General features: G+C 40.6%; 2 protein-coding genes across 6 annotated transcripts in view; one reads left to right on the top strand and one right to left on the bottom strand.

Annotated features, from left to right (window-relative positions):
• Positions 1-19,171, top strand: part of snRNP-U1-70K (small ribonucleoprotein particle U1 subunit 70K) — a 76,983-nt gene that overhangs the window by 24,347 nt on the left and 33,465 nt on the right. The gene's annotated exons all lie outside the window — the stretch shown is intronic.
• Positions 1-19,171, bottom strand: part of Sh (Potassium voltage-gated channel protein Shaker) — a 60,719-nt gene that overhangs the window by 14,018 nt on the left and 27,530 nt on the right. For 2 of the 4 annotated variants that reach the window (XM_089853231.1, XM_089853230.1), the window contains one exon: positions 753-2,697. In XM_089853231.1, coding sequence (XP_089709357.1) covers positions 1,071-2,697 — 1,627 coding nt within the window. In that variant the 3' untranslated portion in view covers positions 753-1,070. Of the gene's footprint in view, positions 1-752; positions 2,698-4,424; positions 4,590-19,171 lie in introns of those variants that run through there. The other 2 variants (XM_089853228.1, XM_089853229.1) reach the window with 2 other exon arrangements.

The following is a 19,171-nucleotide window of genomic DNA, read 5'->3' as shown; positions in this document are numbered from 1 at the left end:
AAATCAAATAAAAGAACATCCCCCTTTACTTATGGTAGACTAATCAGAAACACCCTGTATATTTTTTCCTAATGAAACGGTTTTTGCCAAGAGCACTGCTTCGAAAGCTATCAATTGTATGGGAATCTCAGTCTCCAAGAATACAACGCTGAATTCCTGAGTCCAGCATTGCATTGTGTCTTTGGGTGGGTCCTTGCCATGATAAAATTTTGAATTTTCTACCCGATATTTTCTAAACAAAATGCGCGCGTAAAACACCATAATCTGGGAACCAAAATGGGGCTAGGTTTGTTCCATAACGTAAAATTGATTTCCGCATAAAACATGGCAGCCTTTCCTCACGCGAAGATGCGCTTATTGAGAATACCTTTATATTTATACCAAGCATATTGCGTCTTAATACACCCTAAACCCCTAGAAATGGTCTACTTTGCATTGGACCTCGGAATTATCAAACACTTGTATCATACCAAATTTAAATTTGTAACCTTTTGCTTAAAACTATTGGCAAATAATAGACTTTGTTCCAGGGACAGAAAAACTATATTTTTAGGGTGGTTCAAAATGACCACTCGGGAAGCTAGAGAGCTAAGGAAAATGGCCGCCATTGTATGCTGGTGACGTTCATCCGGGAACAAAGTCTATATGAAACTCGGGAAATGCCCGTTTTTATATTGAAAGTGGTGATGGGGAAGTGTATGCGTATAGGTAAATGTAAATTGAGAGTGTAGATAAGGAATTTGAGTACTTACAGCTGTAGATGTAGATGAGGGGTGTTGAGGAGGTCAGTTTCGGCCTTGGCAACTATTAATTAGAGGTGGCGAGAAAGTCTAGTAGGAAAGGCTCGGCGTTGTTAGTCGGCCGAGCGAGCGTGTGGTTATAAAAAAAAAGGATACACGTAGAACAATCCACTAGATCCGTTCGCGGCAGCAGTAACGGTCGTAGTGTTTCGACACCTCCAAAATAAGCAAAGAATATAAAGAATAGAGGTTCTCGTTATTTAGTAGCCCATAACTGTCGACTGAAGGGAAAGCTTTGGTATCCCGTGGCGCGGTTGGCGATTTTCACTGTCAGACGTCAGTTTCTATGGATAGGGCGTTGAGATTATTGTTGTGGCGAGGATTGCAGTTGGGCTTTTTCGAGCGCTCGTCCTGCGGACCACCAGCGCCGCCCCCCGCCGTCGAGTCGGTGGCGGCATTGGCGGGAGGCGGGGGAGGTGGCTGCCCCGTAGTAGCGTTATTAGCGTTGTTTGTCGTAAGCAATACGCCTTCTTCGAGCTCCATAATGTCGGATGCGGAGTCGCTAAGAGAATCCCTCTTGAGCTTGGAGCCAACAGTGCCAGGTAGGTAAGGGCAACTGGTGACGTGGTTGAAGTTCTGAGACTGCATCTCCTCTTGGTCCGTTTCGCGGTGATAGAAGTAGTTGAAGTTGGAGACGATGACCGGTACAGGAAGGGCGATGGTCAGGACACCAGCGATGGCGCAAAGGGAGCCAACCAACTTGCCCCAGACGCCCACAGGTCGCATGTCTCCGTAGCCTACGGTGGTCATGGTGACAACTGCCCACCAAAACGCGTCGGGTATGCTCTTGAAATAAGACCTCTCCGAGTCCGCCTCCGCGTAGTAGACGGCACTCGAGAATAAGATGACGCCGATGAACAAAAAGAAAATGAGCAAACCCAGCTCGCGCATGCTGGCCTTGAGAGTTCTGCCGAGAATTTGCAAGCCTTTAGAATGGCGAGATAGCTTGAATATACGGAATACTCTGACCAGACGGATGACCCTGAGAATGGCTAATGACATGGCCTGATTGTTGCTGCGTTCCTGTTGGGCGGTGATTCCCTCCTGATGCGCCTTTTCGCTCGAGATAACGGTGGCCAAAGTTATAAAGTAAGGAACAATGGCCACCAAATCGATGCTGTTCATCACATCCTTGAAAAAGGCCAGTTTATTCGGACAGGCCACGAAACGCACGAAGAGTTCGAAGGTGAACCATACAATGCACCCGGTTTCTATTATGAAGAACGGTTCCGTTAATTTGGGCACTTCATCCTCGACAACGCGCGTTTGGTTGTTGGTCGAGTTGAACATCTTGTAATGTTTGAATTCTGGTAAGGTTTCCAGACAGAAAATGACGATGGACAGTAGAATGATGACGACCGAAATGATGGCGATCACCCGCGCCGCTTGCGAGCTCTCCGGGTATTCGAACAGCAGCCAGATCTTTTTTTGGTTCTCGTCTTTGGGCAAGGGCTTCTCCTCCTCCTTGATGAAACCCTCGTCCTCTCGGAACTTGTTAAAGGCCCCTTCACCCAACTCGTAGAACTTAATCTCTTCGGCGAAAACGTCCAGCGGGACGTTGACGGGTCTTCGTAGTCGTCCTCCACTCTGGTAGTAATACAAAATGGCGTCGAAGCTAGGACGATTGCGATCGAAGAAATACTCGTTGCGTAAGGGGTCGAAGTACCGGATCCGCCGGGTGGGATCTCCCAGCAGCGTATCCGGAAACTGATTGAGCGTTCTGAGCTGCGTCTCGAATCGAAGACCGCTGACGTTGATGACCACTCTCTCGCAGAAGTCGTGGTCGTGAGGAATTGGTTCGAAGTTTCCCCCGGCGTGGAAAGAAAGCGGGCCACCCACATGGGGTCCCATTCCGCCACAACCGTCCACATCTTCGCCGCTCAGCTTTGGCAAGGACCTACATCCCGAGAACGAAATCACACCAAGAAAAATAATAATCAGTTAATGCTATAAATATAACCAAGCACTCGATGTTACGTACAAAACACGCGACGTTAGATTTGCATTCGTGTAAAAAGAAAAAGCGGCTCTTAAAAAAAAGAACAAAGCTGAATCGAGAGATTACAAATATCATCATTCAAAACGAGAAAAACGTACTGCGCAAAGCAAAGATATAAACAAAAGCAGAGCCCATATACGATTATATATAAATATTGTTTTACAAAAGCATTCGGCTTAAAATATACATTCGTCACCTAGTACTTGTAGGTTCAAGTAAAGGTTTCGAAGCCTTTCAGGTAGTTTGATTTAATCTCTGGGCCGATACGTTCGACAAATGAGTTGACCGAGTCGATAGGGCCCTTCGTAATGCGCAATTCAGACTCGCCTTAATCAAAACCTACGCGCCGCGCTTCCCAAATACTCGATTGTTAGGCCTAATATTTCGCCTAAATCTTTCAACTAAAACCAACAATACGTTCTTCAATCCCTCAATGACCATCCTATTTATAAGGATTTTCTTTTCGCCAAATATACCAAGGAGAAATTAAACGAAAAAGAAAGAAAAAAGGAAAAAAATATTGCGCCAGGAGGCTGCTGGGTAGGAATTCTCTGCAGCGAGAAAGTTCAGGAGCGGTAAATTTGGGTGGATCGATTTCTTAAGCCTAACGTCCCTAGCGCGCGCTGCAAAACGCCTTTCTACCAACCGAATATTTCCTTCTAGAAGTCGATAAACACAGCCCATCCTATCCTTAAATTTAAATTTACAAAAGTTCAATTTTAATAGCCATACCGACCTAATCAACTTAATTCATCAGCTAATTTGGAACACATTATAAATATATATTTCTCAATATCGCGCTTTTTATTGTATTGATAAATAATTCCCGTTTTAATTACTTATTCGCGATTAACGAAGTGATGAAAATACCTTTAATTTAAACAAAAATATTATTTAACTTTTATTATCTGACGAAAAACCAAGGGTTAAGACAGAGATAAGGGTTGGGCCATTCCGCTATCTTTCACATTCTGAATTTTTTTATAGAATCTGACCTTAACATATTCTATAAGGGTATTACGTTGAAGGGGTAGCCTCTATTAATTGTAATATTATGTAAAAAAAATAAAAATAAATATAAACTTTAGTTTTAAAAATGATGAATAGGTGTAATATTAAGTAAAGATTTAATTTTATTCATTTTATAAGAAAATTATAAGCAATTCTTAACCGAAAAATAAATTGATCCAATGCACAATGCGGAAATGAAAATAACTTTGCATTGTTCTCGTATTTGACCCCACGTGCTCGTATAGCTCCTTTCCCGGGACTATGTTCCTAAGGATTTTTACTATACAGAGCATGTAGTTATAAAGTCGCTCGATAAATGTTATAGCCATAGCGTCGATGACGTATGTTTTATCGTGTAAAAACTGCGCTAGCGCGTTTAAGCCAAACTTTAGAATGTACGCCCGCGTTTTTAATAGATTTCTATGGAAGCACGCTTTGTCTAAATGAAAGGAATGCGAATTAACACGGGATGTGGATTAGATTGGGAGCTCTTCTCGAGACTCTAAAATGCCCCTCCCAAACACGTGGGAACTTTAAAAGATTTTGATGGAAACGTTTTGATCTATCGATGGTATTAAAATTGAGAATGGTAAAGAGAGTTTTTGGTAACCCACCCAGTAAGATAAGGGGAGGTCAAGGGTGGCGTGGTGACGACGCCGGGAGACTGTTGTTGTTGTTGTTGAGATTGCTGCGTGGCGGCGGGTGTTCCTCCATCAGCCAAGATTACGCCACAACTGGTGTAGGTAGCCGAAACCGGCACTCCAGACTCCATTTTGCCGGCATGAGCCACGAGAAGAGTGGCGGCATTTGCCGAGGGTCGCCGGGCTACGACGACAGTAGGGGCAGCTACAAGGTCGACGGCGCGACGAGGCCGAAGAACCGGGGTGAAACCCCACTTCTCTACAAACTGTAACCTGGAAATCTTGACTTAATTTCGGTTGCCAGATCTCAAACCTTCGCCTTGATATTGTTCGAATATTTTAGTCCTTGGCTCGCGACGTACGGTGAAATTTGAAAAAGATGTCCTTAAGATTTCCTCTCAAGTTTTAGACTTTTTTTCGTTTTCGTTTTCGTTTCTTTCGTCTTGTTCTACAAAAATGATCCTTTCGTGTCGTGATGGTTTCGTAATTTTGCAATGTATGTTACGTTTTAGATAAATCTACCTCTCGATTCGCTACTAGTCGGCTGGATTTTTTATTTTGTACGTCATTTAGGTTGATTTTTGTTTATCGAGATTTGTTTTCTTTGTTTTTTTTTTAATTTGGTCGCTGCTCTAGTATTTGGTTTCTTTCAAATGGAAGATCACTTGTAAATATTTCTTTACTCTTAATAACAAAAATAAATCTTAAATAAATCATTACAAGGCAGGGTTTGCTGTTTTATAACGCGGAATTGTTCAATTGTCATATGGAAGAATAATCTTTTCTTTGCTATCAATTCGTAAAATGGGAATGTTATTTTTTTTGAAAAATTGCGGGAGTAAATGATCAGCGTTTACCTTCTTAATATTTAAAATAATTTTTTTTCCTTTACAAATGGCGAAAATTATTTTCTCGTATTTTTTATATGATGGAGGGAATTATAAAAACATTTTTTTTCTCATTGAAAACGTAGTAAAATGGCAAAATTTCTCGCGTAATGACGCTCTCTTCTCCCCCAACGAATATCGAACTCGACGAAATGGTAACGATAATAAAGATTCGGCGATCGAGGGTGATCGAATCGAAAGGATAGAAAGAATATAAATGATTATACTTCCGGCGTGTTGTGTTGGTCGAACGGCGGCCGAATGGTTGGTAGGAGAATAAAAACGGAAAAAAGAATCGTCGATTAAAAAAGCGGCGGCGGCGGCGGCGATGAGATGGAGAGAGAGAAAGAGAGTGAGAGAGGAGAGAGAGAGAGGAATGGCTTTTTTCCTTTTCTTCAGCGTTGGCTTCGGAATGCGGACAGAGCTCGAAAGACGCGGCGAGATGGAAGAGAAGAGGGGCCGTTCGTACAGTTAGCGTTTCCCGTTTTAAAATGGACGAAATTGACCGGAGGAGAGATTTGGTGTTGAACGAAATATATCGATGGGGAGAAAGAAGAAACGCTCGGAGACGACGTGAATTAAAATTCGGAAATCTCCGTCCGCGTGATGAAAAGCGGGTGTATGCCGCGAGTCTCGGCGCGCGCTTTATTGGGAGCGTAACTGTATCCAACGTCGCCTTCTTCGTCTCGCGATGAACTTATCTTTGCAAAGGGTCGTCTTCATCGAAGGAGTTCCTCTTGGGTACCGAGACTGAAATACTCGCGCGGTACGACGAACGACGCGGATTCCTCGCTTATTTGGACAGCGATTCGCGACGATGGACAAGACTGGATGGAGCGAGTTACGCGAGGGTAAAATAGAGGTCGTACTGGAATGGCCGTATTGACGAGGCGAGAGCGCGACGATGGCCACCGAGAGATAACGTCCCTTAGTCCGGCGGCGGCGGCGGGGTGGCGAGGCCGCTAAGAATCTCCGGAGAGCGAACATCGGATCATGGCCGTAGGAAAAGCAGCGTCGAGGTTCGGAATTTCGCGTCGCAGCATCGTGCTGAGGAATCGGACCGGCGCAGCCTTTCGCTGCACCGAGGCGCCGCTGTAGCGTCGCGGTTCCCTCGACTTGGAAAGCGGGCAAAGCGCCGGCTCGGGGGCCGGCAGGGGGGATCGACAAAAATCGAAATTGGGGAAAATGGGGAGCCAGGCCGGAGGAAAAGAGGGGCGAAAACATTTCACGCGCTAGGAAAAGAGGAGGCCGCCGGGAGGTAAAGGGGTAAGGAAAAACGCTCCTACTAACTAGCGTAGCCTCAACCCGCCGCGTCCCCTTAAAGAAAGCTTTCCCCTTTAAAAAGTAGGTTCTTCAAAATGGCGCGCTATTTCGGTAGACCCTCTTTAACACGACCATTCAATGTCCTGGAAATACTCCTCATCCGACAATCTACCCTCCCATTCCCCCCGTCTCTCTTCCTATACTTAAAGATGGAGAAATGAAAATTAAATACCTTACTACATCACTCGTAGATTTTGGCCTACTAGAAAAATACAAAATTCGCAGTAGGCTTAAAAAATTGCTATTAAAGTGTAGCGAAGTTTTATCCGGGCAAGAAATCTCGGAGCTCTAGGCATTTCTCCCCTGTCTTTGGGTATAAAAACACGGACACCATGCTGACTTCACCCCTTTCCCTCGATCTATTGCCGTTTTGCAAAAATCTTTCCGTTTGTCGGCGCTGCCATAGCCCGCTCTTCGCCTACGGTCTCGTCCTTCGTCCTTTTCCTACTATCCTTGAGCTTTGGCTCGAAGCAGCGCTACGCTAGGAACGTATATCGATTAGGTTGCGTCTGTTACACAAACCTCCCTCTTTCCCACTCGCGGAAGAGTGCGAGAGAGAGAGAAAGAGGAGAGCGAGAGGAGAGAGAGGGAATAAAAGGGCCCGCGTGTAAAAGATTTTTCGGCTCTCTCTCAGGCTCTATAGTCGCGGCCGCGCCAAAGAATGGTATAGATAAAACAAAAGCTCGCCTCTTTTTCTATACTCAAATTATTAATGGTCGACATTCCAAAAAATATGCATTTAATTAAAGCTCTGCGGAATAAGAGGTAGTAGACGCCGAGTCACACTAGAATAAATGTCCTTCCTATATCGGAGGAAGAGATTTTTGGGGCCTTAACCTTCCTTTTCACGATATTTTAATTGAGTCCATAGAGCGTAAACATCGGCCTAGAGGGCTGCCTGCCTGCCTGCCTGCCTATAAGGGCCAATTCCTTCGCTATCTCTAAGAGGTTACGACGCCCTCCTACTCCTACAACCGTTTCTTCCATCCCTCGACCTTCCTAGCTCCTTCGACTCTAGGATGCTTAAATGTATCGGCGCGGAGCTATAGTCGGCGTGCTGCTGGGTCAATATTCTAACCCCGGCCACTACCCCTTTTTTACCTATCAATATTATCATTTGGATGATTTAAAATAGGCCAAACCTATACGCGGAATGTCATCCCCGTTGCCTACTATATATCGTACCTCGCCCAGTGGTCCAACGCCAGATTAAGCCTTATCGATCTACACTCGCGGGTACTGTACTCGCGCGTGGTACGGGGTCCCTGGTTCACTCCCAAAAAGTCTACCCCAGCATGTATATATTTTTTTTTTTTTTGAATAAACGATAGTTTGCCAAGAAAATGCGTACATTACGTTAGAAAAAGATTGAAAAAAAAAAACAACTTGGGGGGGGGGGGTTTGGGTTTGAGTTGGGGGAGGGGGTTGTAAAAGCGCCCTTGTTACCCGTATCTAGCGAGGTCTCGCCTCTAAAAGCGTTACGTATATAGCCCATGCGGTTTTGCCCAAAAATTTATAATTTTACACAACTACACCCATTTATAGGAAGGATATAAACGCCCTCCTTCGGCCTTCTCATTTATCAATAAAATTTATGATATTTTATTACAATTTGACAAGTGCCTCTTTAAAAAATTACCTCTTCCATAAGTTATTCGTTTTAATTATTAATTAGCCATCTATGGAATCGACCACACTTTCGAAAGACAAAAAGCCAACGTCAATGTCAGATTTCGGTCGACAAGGTTTCCATCAAAAATCGTTATTTTAGATCGCATTAACGAAACTAATTTTTAATTAAAAGTTGAAACAAATTATACTTTATTCTTCCCATCTTCCATCAAACTGCGTGTTTCGCGGTGCGTTTTCCGTCATCTATTTTGAGTGATATTGTTTGTAAACCTTAAATTTCAGGTCGTTATTCCGCTAAGGTTTTGCTGGAAATTTGTCATTGCCTCATTGCACGTGCTTTTCATTTTCGTTAACACGATTTTATCAGTTATTTAGGTATACATGGTGTTTTTCAAAGGTTTGAAAGAAATTATGGGCGATTTTGAGTCGAAAATGTTCTAAGACATTTTATCCTAAGGGGCACCGTTTTCAAGTTATGAACATTGGAGTGTTTTACGGATGCCCCCTTAAATTTAAGTTAAAAATTTAAATACAATGCTAAATTCAGTAAAAAGCTCCGTTATTTAGGTATACAGGGTGTTTTTGAAAGGTTTGTAAGAAATTATGGGCGATTTTAAGTCGAAAATGTTCTATAACATTTTGCACTAAGGGATACCGTTTTCAAGTTATAAACATTGGAGTGTTTTACGGATGACCCCTTAAATTTAAGTTAAAAATTGAAACATATACAATGCTAAATTCAGTAAAACGCTTGTGGTGAAGTCTGAGAATTTCATTTTAGTTCATACCTAGACATTATTATATATCATTTCGCTTTATCAGTGGTCCCTTTTTGGTTCCTACTTGCAAAATTTTGGTCCCTATTTTTATCGATAAAAGTACCTTTTTTTCCTTATTTATTTTTGAGATTTTGGTGGAAGCCCTGATGACGATTATAGAGAAACACTCAAGATGACAATGCGCGGAATAATAAGTTAAAACAGCAATTTATATGGAGTAACAATTAACAGTGCCCGTCTTCCCATAAATCCTATTAAGAATGCAAGCCCGGCTTGACTCTCTCTATAGCTATAGATGGTGGGCCTTTACCATTATATTGGAGATTTCGTACACAATTTTTGTAAGGGCGAGAATCCCCTCCGGGTTGGGCTAATAATATTAGGCTAATCACGAAGTCTTATTTCGTCTTTTCACTATATATTCTCGCGTGACGTTGATACTGGCAGCACCAAGCCGCAATAATAGAAGCTTTAGCAGTTAGGGATAATGGTTTAGGCGCGCACCCCCCCCCTAGCTCCCTCCGCTTTAGCCCGCTAAAGTTCGCGTGCGCCACAAATGCCGTAGGGGTCAACTGTATAGGTGCTATACGCGCTGAATATTAACGTCAGACACAGTGGTGCCGGCTGCAAAATACACCAAGAAATAGCTATACAGTTAAATATAAATTATACATCGTAAATTTAATTAATCGCGTTATCCAGTGATAATATTTCTCCTTGTTTAAAACTATGATTTCGAATTTATTATTAGTAGAAAAACCCGTTGTGTAGTAGCTCTAATATACAATATAGTCTTGCATTGCTAAGCCTCGTTTTTCAATTTCGACATTTCGTCTGCTTTTTAAAATTTTTGTAAAACTATGTATATTTTTCCATTGAGCTCTTTCAACTTCAGTCGACGTAAGAATTAACCGCGCCTCGCTTAACACCCATTTAAATCCCCCTTTTCATATATAAGATACACCCAGAATTTTCATCAAACAATGTATGACTCTTAAACGCATTGTAGAGGATAGGAAAATCTTTTAGGCGCTACAAAATCCGCTGCACGAACTGGGAGAGCTTAGGATCTCAAAGTCAGTTGAAATTCTTTCTATACTGCATTCTTTAAAATTAGGCGTGATTGGTGACGCAAATTAGGAGCTGCAATTTTTTTTAAATGGTAGATCAAGGACGCTTAACAGTTTCAAGGTATATAGGCCTGCTTGTGGAGGACTAAATGAAATTAATGTATTCCCCTAATCCTAATCTCAGTGCAAATGCTCGCGTCGAGAAAAATTCATTTACTTCTATAGAAATAAAGTCCGTGATAGCTCTGCTGAAACCGAGCCGAATAAAGAACTGAAAATTCAGCAGCACCAACGCACAGACTCAAGCAGCCTGCATTTCAGTTGGCTAAATTATTGATCATCACCCAAGCTAGATACCATTGATTCTTTGTCGCTGGGAAAACAGCGTTATAACGCCATCTTCAAGATGAATTAGATGATAATCCGGAATTAAATCGGAACAGATTTAAATAATAAAAATTCTCTAAATCTAAATTAAACCAATACTTTCATTTTAAGTAAATTGCTTTGCAGCAAAGTCTGAAATATTTCATTTCTCTTAAATTTTATTCATTGGCAATCAGTGCATGCTTCGTAACTGACGTAGTTTTGGTTCGATACTCGCAGGGTTAACACGTGTCAAGGGAAAAACTAGGGGAATTTAAAAATGGTCCAAGAATTCTTGGTTTGGGGGGGGGGGTTGATTTTAGTGGATAAAAATTATTGGCTTTACGAAAATACCATTGTTAAACGTTACAGCGTTTCAAGTTACAAAAAAATGTTTTAAAATATAACTTATATGCCTAGGGTTGATGTATTTATAAAAATGATATTCCTAAAATGCACTGTTAGCATTGACAACCTTTGACCTAGCTGATAAGGTCGAAGAAAATCGCGGGAATACCTTGAAATCTACCTGAATTTTAATCTTAGTATTTAATGGCAACTCTGACTTAATCGAAATTTTAAACGTTACTATTAAATTAAAAAAATAATGAAATGATTAAATTCTCATACAGATGTCGACACTAAAGATTTTGAATGACCGCTTTACTAAGAAGTCTATATAATGATTTTCTCGCCGCTTCTACCCGGCCTATAGAAGAGAGATCTAGATAGCTAGTTTTTGGTCCGTGACATCGAAACACAATATTGCCACGTTCTTACTTTAATCAATAGCTATTTCTACGAAACTCTCTGCGGTTTGACCCTCTACACAATCGCGAGATAAAGATTGAATACGTAATGTCGTTCGCTGATCGTCAGAAATGAAAGTTTTACAGAAACAATGCCTGATAAAACATGTTCCTTGGCTTCAGGGTCATGGCGCAGCTTTTATCAAACAACCCAGCGAGATAAAAATAGTTTAGGCAAAATATTTACTGCCGTTATTGGGTCCGGAAGATTTAGTAATGTATCTGGGCGCCATTTTATAAGATGGCCTCGGATTTAATAGACCTTTCTTAGTAAGCGTCTAGTGTTTAAGATCATCAACTTCATTCCAAAATTTTCAATTCGTATCATCGTACGTCAATGCGTTAAGAGTTTTTTATTATAAGTCTGGTATAAATTAAGGGGGATGTTCTTTGGGAGATTTTGAGTCGAAAATGTTCTATGATATTTGACCTTTCTTAGTAAGAGTCTAGTGTTTAAGATCAACTTCATTCCAAAATTTTCAATTAGTATCATCGTACGTCAAGGCGTTAAAGAGTTTTTTCTTATGAGTCTAGTATAAATTAAGGGGGATGTTCTTTGGACGATTTTGAGTCGAAAATGTTCTATGATATTTTGCCGTCCTGGCCACTGTTTTCGATTGAGTGTTTTAGGGAAGACCCCTTAATCAAATTAGAAATTGTCTTTAAGTTTCTTAATTACATTTCAGGGGTCTTAACTTAAAAACCATAGCCCTTGTGGGAAAATATCATAGAACATTTTTAACTCAAAATTCGGCCAAAGAACATAATCCTTAATTTATGGCAAACTTATCAGAAACACCCTGTAGAGGTACAGCCATCAGTCAGAGAGTAAATTTCACAAATATAATACGTATCGGACGCAAATAGCTAAAGCCCCTGTGTATAAGAATGACAGCTTCTCCCTGAACTTTGGTGTGCGGCAGGGTAAACATTTCTACAGGATCTCGTAGGATAACATTACCCTGGTGGGTGGCTTCCCGCAAAACTCGAAAGCTACTGTAAGCTCCAGTTTGAACCGAAGTTTGAAACTTCAAAAAAGGCAAATACAATAAACTTTAATAAATTTAATTTTAAACATATAGCAACGAATATGAGGTCACTTAAATTCCAACATAATTTTTCAAAGATTTATCGATTTTCTAAACTGAGCTCGCAATTACGTCTCGGAATGCAAAATAGAAAATACTATAATATGCTGTAGATCGGTTGATTTCTTTAATTTTTTTTTAGTTACTCGGAACGTATTTCAAACGCGTTATATCTATCTAAAGGAATGTGAGGCTGGTATTTCTCTACTGTATATTGGATTTACGTGGTTTTCGCTATCAGAAATTAAGAAAAATGGCAAGCTTCCAGGAATTCATTTTGTAGTATAAGACGATCAACACGTGCAAAACGAAATTCCAGATTAAAGGATTGTCGTTCCAGAGTTAAGTGATTATAGAACAAAAAAGAAAATAAAATAAAGGCTCACGAGAACTGCAATGTGTTGCGGTATTATAAATTTCTGCATCCTAACCTTGTGCCACTTGTGATATATAGTCAGTTCCAATTTTAGAAGATATACCGAAACTCTCGAGCATAAAAGCGATCATTCTAGGATGGAAACCTCTTTTTCGGTAGTTACATTGTTTCCAATATATAAATGTTAGTTAATTTGTTAACTGAAAAAGGTTCTTCTTTTAATTAAGGTATAATGTTATGTTACCTACAAGCTCTGTGATTTTGCTTTGTACTAATGTAAATCTCCTAAAATCACCGTTTTAACTAAATTGGAAAGCGTGGCTCAGTGGCTTTGTATTGAACTCAGTGAATATCACGAAAAACGTTACGTCGATCATGAGGATATCGATCACAAACAGGGTTGCCACACATTTATCATTTCAGAATTTGCTGACTTTTCCAGGTTTTCAATTAATTGTTATTTATTTATTTATTTTTTTTTTTTCGAAAAGTTAGAATCGGTATTTAAAAATTACTATACTTATACTTCACACGCATCCCTGAGTCCTGACTTTCCTGGATTACCATGTACTGTGTCAACCCTGTTCAATCTATATTAAGCAAGCGATGGCGGCGGGCGCAACGCGTTCTCGGTGTGGTACCACCAGCTGCAATTCTAGACTAAGATTATACGCGTGAGCAAATTAAAAAAGGAAAAGAACAAAATTAAAAAGAGAAATAAGCGAAATTCTTTGTGTAATGGGAAATAAGCCTAGGCCTATACTTGTAATGCGCCACGCTATGTATAGGAGCTTGGCACGAGCGTTTTTAAAGAACAAATGCAACGATCCTTTTTTTATATTTACTGACTGATTGTTCAATGCGCAGCGCAAACCGCTTTACCCGAGGCTTTACCTAGGAAGCTCAAACAATTTTTGCTTTCAGTTCGTTACTAAAGTAGTAGGTCTTCACCATTCATGATAGGCAGTAGAGGAGTAGACACACCTTGGCCTTTAGGGAATATCTCTAAAAAATTTTACTATTAATATCCTATTTTTCCCGTTGACTGATTGCCTTATGTACAAGCCGTTGGTGGGAAAATGTCGCCTGCTATGTTATGTATCGTCTGTGGATTCAGGAAGTGATATTTAGCCAAAGGTGTCTACCTTAAACCGAGTGCCGGAAGTATAACTTCAAAAAAAAATATCTACAACTGTCTGCTCCTCTATTGTATATCTTCTATGATTTCAAAATACACGACCATCTTGGAAAATGCCTGTCAGAAGTGTAATAAAACAAACCTTCTTGACATGGCGGCCAAAAATGTAACTGGTCAAAAACATCCTGACTAGCTGATTTGGGTTGCGTATTCGCTTTAAGGGCATCAGACACAATAGTAGTAGAAGAAGAAGAAAGGCTGAATCTGGTACACGAGAGCGTAGCTTGAAAAGCCATAAAGGATAATGACGAAACACGTAACACGTATAAAGCATCTATACCGAAATCTTTTGGCAAAGTAGCCAAAAACGAGATGATAGAAATAAAATAATTTATTACGCCTTAAACGACTAATGGTTTCTTTACCCGTGATAGCGAGATATTGCTAAGTATTGTACGCTTAATTACGACCTAATAAGTTACGCCTGGAAACAGCTGGAGTCTAACCATTTTTAACTATTATTGTCCCAGCGCCTAGCTAAGACAATAGGATAAAGGCTTTGTAAACTGGGTTTCGAAAGCCCCCAAGATTTCGTGGAAAAGTATTATGGTTGACCAAAATGCGCGAAAACAAAATGAATTAGATTGAATGTTCTGGAAAACGTGTACGTCAACGTGTAGCGCTCTAGTAGTGGCGCAAACAGAATTATTATTATTATTTTTTATTCCACGTTGGATAAAACGTTGGGTCCACCTAGAAGCGGGCCCTCTCATCTCATCCCCTTCGAACCAAATTTGGGGTCCCCTTGGGCTGGACTGGACCTTTTCACGTAGGCTATAGCCTACTCAACCTACACCCTGAACGTATCGCACTTGAAATTCGTGTCGTTTTAAACTCTCAAATACTTGTGCGACGTTTCAAGCCTTATTTCAACATTAAATTTCCTGAAATACTTGTTCGCGTTAAGTCCAAACTTAGCTAATACTTGCACGTGCTAAGCCTTATTTGAAATTTAAAAATACGCTTGATTTTTCTCGCCCCATTAACGTTACCGTTACGTCTAGGGTTCGTACACGTTTTCGTACTACGCGATTAACAATACAAATATACACTTAAACCAGGGTTGGCAAAAACCCGGAAAAAACTAGTTTTTGCCGGGACACGTGGAAAAAACCGGTAAAAACCGGCAAAAACGGAAAAAACCGGCAAAATCTAAATTCATGGTTACAAAGTGGTAGACTAGCAAGTTTTAAGTGCATTTTCGTGATGTTTGTTATTGTTATGTTAGAAAAATAACAATAGTATTTTTAATTTTTAAATTTGAGGTGGTAATTACTCTATTAAATTTTTATTATTCAAATTTGCCAGGTTTTCGCGAATATTTAACGAATAATTAGTCAAATACTTCACATAGCAACTGGAAAAAACCTTAAAAAGTGGAAAAAACCGCGGAAAAAATGGTTTTTGCCACCGGTTTTAACCTGGTTTAAACCGCGCGGTAAAAACCACGGAAAAATTAGTTTTTGTCACCCGGTTTTTACCAGGTAAAAACCGCGGTTTTTTCCACCCCTGGCAAAAACTTGCCAACCCTGACTTAAACCATTTCTATGAAGCTATTAGGCTGTATACAATAAAGGCTAGGCCTGATATATATTACCTATAAATGAATTTCACGGTGATCGACTCAGACAGATAAGAGAGGGTTATAGGTGAGCGTTGTCCACTTTCCCCGGTATCCATTAAATAGAGATTAAACGCGTTGGATCCATAAGTGATTTAATGTTTCCCTTTTACTACCAATGAATATCTTTCACAGTATTAGGAGTGGTAACCAAAGATAATATACCAAGAGGAGCAGAAACTTTTTAAATAGGGACCGGCTCGAAATTTGGAGAAACTAGTTCCGGTTGTTCACGTGACCGTGTTGTCTGCTTAAAAATTACCTTTTGAACGTCAACGGTCAACCCAGAGATCAACCCTTTCCCACCACCAAAATTAAGCAGCCGACATAATTTAACCAATAAAAGGCGTCGCTGCTAAGCCAATCAACAAAAACTGGATCTAGTTTCTCCAAAACCGTGGCTGGGCTTTCCAAAAGCCTTATGAAAAGCTAAACTTTCCGCTCCTCTTGCTATATTCTCTTTGTGGTAACCCATTCTCAGCGCCTGATGGTATCAGACTATAGAAGATGTCTCTGACAAATTCAAGGTGAAATAGGACAATCACGATGATATACTTATAGTTGTAGGAGGAACTTATATCTTATCCTTTTATAGTCTGCTACTACGAACTTTTTCGTGACGTCACACCCTCTTGGCGACCATATTGGAAGTCGTCTGCTCGCAGGCCATACAACTTTGGCTATACCAATATTGACGTCACGTCCGTGTAGCTCCTCCCCTCTCGTTACCACTCTATTGATGTCAATATGGTTTCCCGCCCACATCGCCAAGTTTTATTAATGGAGATCTCTTTAATTTTCGGATACGATTTAAGCGAAAATTACGGGGGGGGGCCCGCTAAGTAACCTAGAAAATAGTACTATTGTATTACGAAGCGGGCCTCAGCGAGACTATAGCTCCAAGCGATTTAAAGAAAATGGAGTATATGTACCGATTGGTAAATATCGGTCGAATCATAAGCCTATTAAAATGAGGGGTCTTGATAAGTCAGAATCGCCAATAAGAGCGAGCAAGTTTTAAAAGTGTACCGTGTAAGTTACATACATAGTTTTCATGCTAGGAGGTTCCATACCATTTACACAAGGAGAACAGTCTACTTGGAGGACAAAATAGTCTCCAAGAAGCCAAGTCTCCTTGTATGAATCCTTCTAGCCATTGGTATATTTCCACCAATTCGATCTAGTGATATTTTATAAAATTGTTCATTATAGCCAATAGCAAGAACCCATCTTAAGATTTCCAATTTAGTTATGGCCGATATTGATATCTAAGTTTTACTGGAACCGGAAGTTGAAGGTTTGGGGATCATGAGAGTGCGCAGAGACGGCAATGCATCAACCCCCTTGCACGTCCCGATGGTGAAGGTTGCCTACCCCTTTTTTTACAACGGAAGGGGCTATTCCTTTGCTCGACAAGTTAGTAGGGTCTTCCTTATGGATATAGACTTATTGTGGAAAAGCAACATTAGATAAGGGAGAACGCACCTACACTAGATCGGAGCAACCAATAGGTTGAAAGACCTGATATGCCTAGTAACGTTATTACTCGCCTTTTCCCCACTCACTTCACGACTTCTCTTCATTGGCTTTGGCCCAGACGACTGACTTACTGCAATACAACATAAAACGGCATCTTTCCCGCCTTGGGCTGCACTATGGTTGTAAATAAAAATTTACCGCTTTTATCTATTGTTATATTGTTTATTTTATAGTGAATGACCCAGTTGACTTTCGCCCCCTCGTTTTCGCCGTCGCTCGGGGGGTAAAAACAGTCACGTGATGTGAAATACGAAATCAAATCAAGCTATCTGACTTGAGTAAAAATATGGTTTGATTTTGACTTGAGGTGGAAGGGTTTCCTTAGTACATGGAAATCCCGGGGAAAAAATCAGGGATTTTGAAAACGGGTACATGATAAGTCGGGGGATTTTAATATTAAAGTTAGCGAATTTAATATTGGTTCGGTAATTTAATTAGGAACTAATATATTTATAAGATCATGGTTCTAGTCATGACTTTTCTTCTGGTAACTCCGGTGTTTAAGCGAGGGTCAAAGTTCATTTAGGAATTAGAGAAGAGCCCTGCACTATGATATCGACTGATATGCAAATTTCTTTTTTATTGGCTTAAATTTTTCTTTTCAGCATTTTTAAAACTCGCGTTGCATTTATATCATTTCCTAGGACGCCAACCCTTGGCTAATATTTTGAAACGCTCTAAATTTACTCGAGTCGTACGCGGTAGCCCGAAAAAAATAAGCGTGCGGCCAAAAAAGCTTTAAGCAACACAGTGCTATAGTCGTGTTAGAAAAGTATATATTTTTGATGATAAGAGTATCGGAGCGCGAGATGAGAAACCAACAGTTTTAACCGTTTCCATGGTAACCAGGGTACGGAGTGAAATATTTAGGTCTGAAATGGAAGACGATCCGAGGATGTGAATAACATAATGCGAAGAGTAATGTAGGGTTCCGCAAAATTCATTTCCCAGACCAGATTAAAATTTCAAGAGAAGCGTGTTCCTTTTCACTTAAAATTATTAACGAAAACCGACCGACCTCCCCCCCCCCTCATCCTCCTTATTCGTCGCGTGCATGTTTCAAAGAGCTTCGCCTACATCTGCCTCTTTAGGCAGCCTGCCATCAATATTAGCTTATGTGTACACTGTTCTTCAGTGATTGTTGCAACTTTCCGTCAACGTTGGAGCGTTCAGTGGAACTTACACTTGTTCATAATCGAATACAGTGATTGAAAGAATGTTTTATATCATCAATTATAATTATTTTATTCAATTAAACCAATCCATAAAGGAAGTAAACACCACAGGGGCGGGGGTTGATCACCTTCTTGGGTTATTTCCATCGCGCCGTTAAGCACCGCTAGAGGCAGCGCAAGGAAAAATAAGCTAATTAAAGAGGGAGGCCTTCTCTCCTTATGTTGGTTTCACCGCGAGTAATTTTTGGAATAGTCTATCATAAGGCTTTATGCCTTCAATTAGGTTTAAGGCAGAATTTGCGCGCAATTCACTAATCACGTGACATTACCCTATGGGCGATTAGATCGCGCTGAATTTCGCAGTTCAAAAACAAAGGCTTAACAAATATTATTGATATTACCAGGGATAGATTTAATACTAGAAGCAGGAATGGAGAACAGAGTAATCTGGGCGCGCGTCAAAGTCCCCGACCCCCTTCCCTGGAACTTAGGGGTATGAAAGAAGAGGCGGGTCATATGCAGACAGAGGTAAAAAGGAATAACGTATTTTTCCCCGTCCCCGTCAGCAACGTCGTCATAACGTAGATTAAGTGAGCCAATAAGATAATTTAAACTTTTCGTTATGTGTTGGAGGGAGGGGCTCTATACTGGGCTATGAGTTGGACTGAAGTAAATACTAACCGTTCTCCATTCCTACTTCTGAAATTAAATCTATCTCTGATTACGAACTGTTAAAGCGTGAAATATCAAATTTACACGCTAACTCGGGCGGGTTGCGTTAGCTTTTCTATACTATAGAAAATAATGTTTATGACCTCTACGCGTAAACGATTCGCTTAACACTTTCCACCCATTCA

This window comes from Phalangium opilio, unplaced genomic scaffold (genome assembly GCF_054372755.1).
Source record: "Phalangium opilio isolate 3A_F unplaced genomic scaffold, DU_Popi_V2 ptg000113l_1, whole genome shotgun sequence".
NCBI classification, from domain to species: Eukaryota; Metazoa; Arthropoda; class Arachnida; order Opiliones; family Phalangiidae; genus Phalangium; species Phalangium opilio.
Note: the sequence above shows the minus strand (reverse complement) of the source record. Positions and strands in the feature narration are given on the sequence as shown.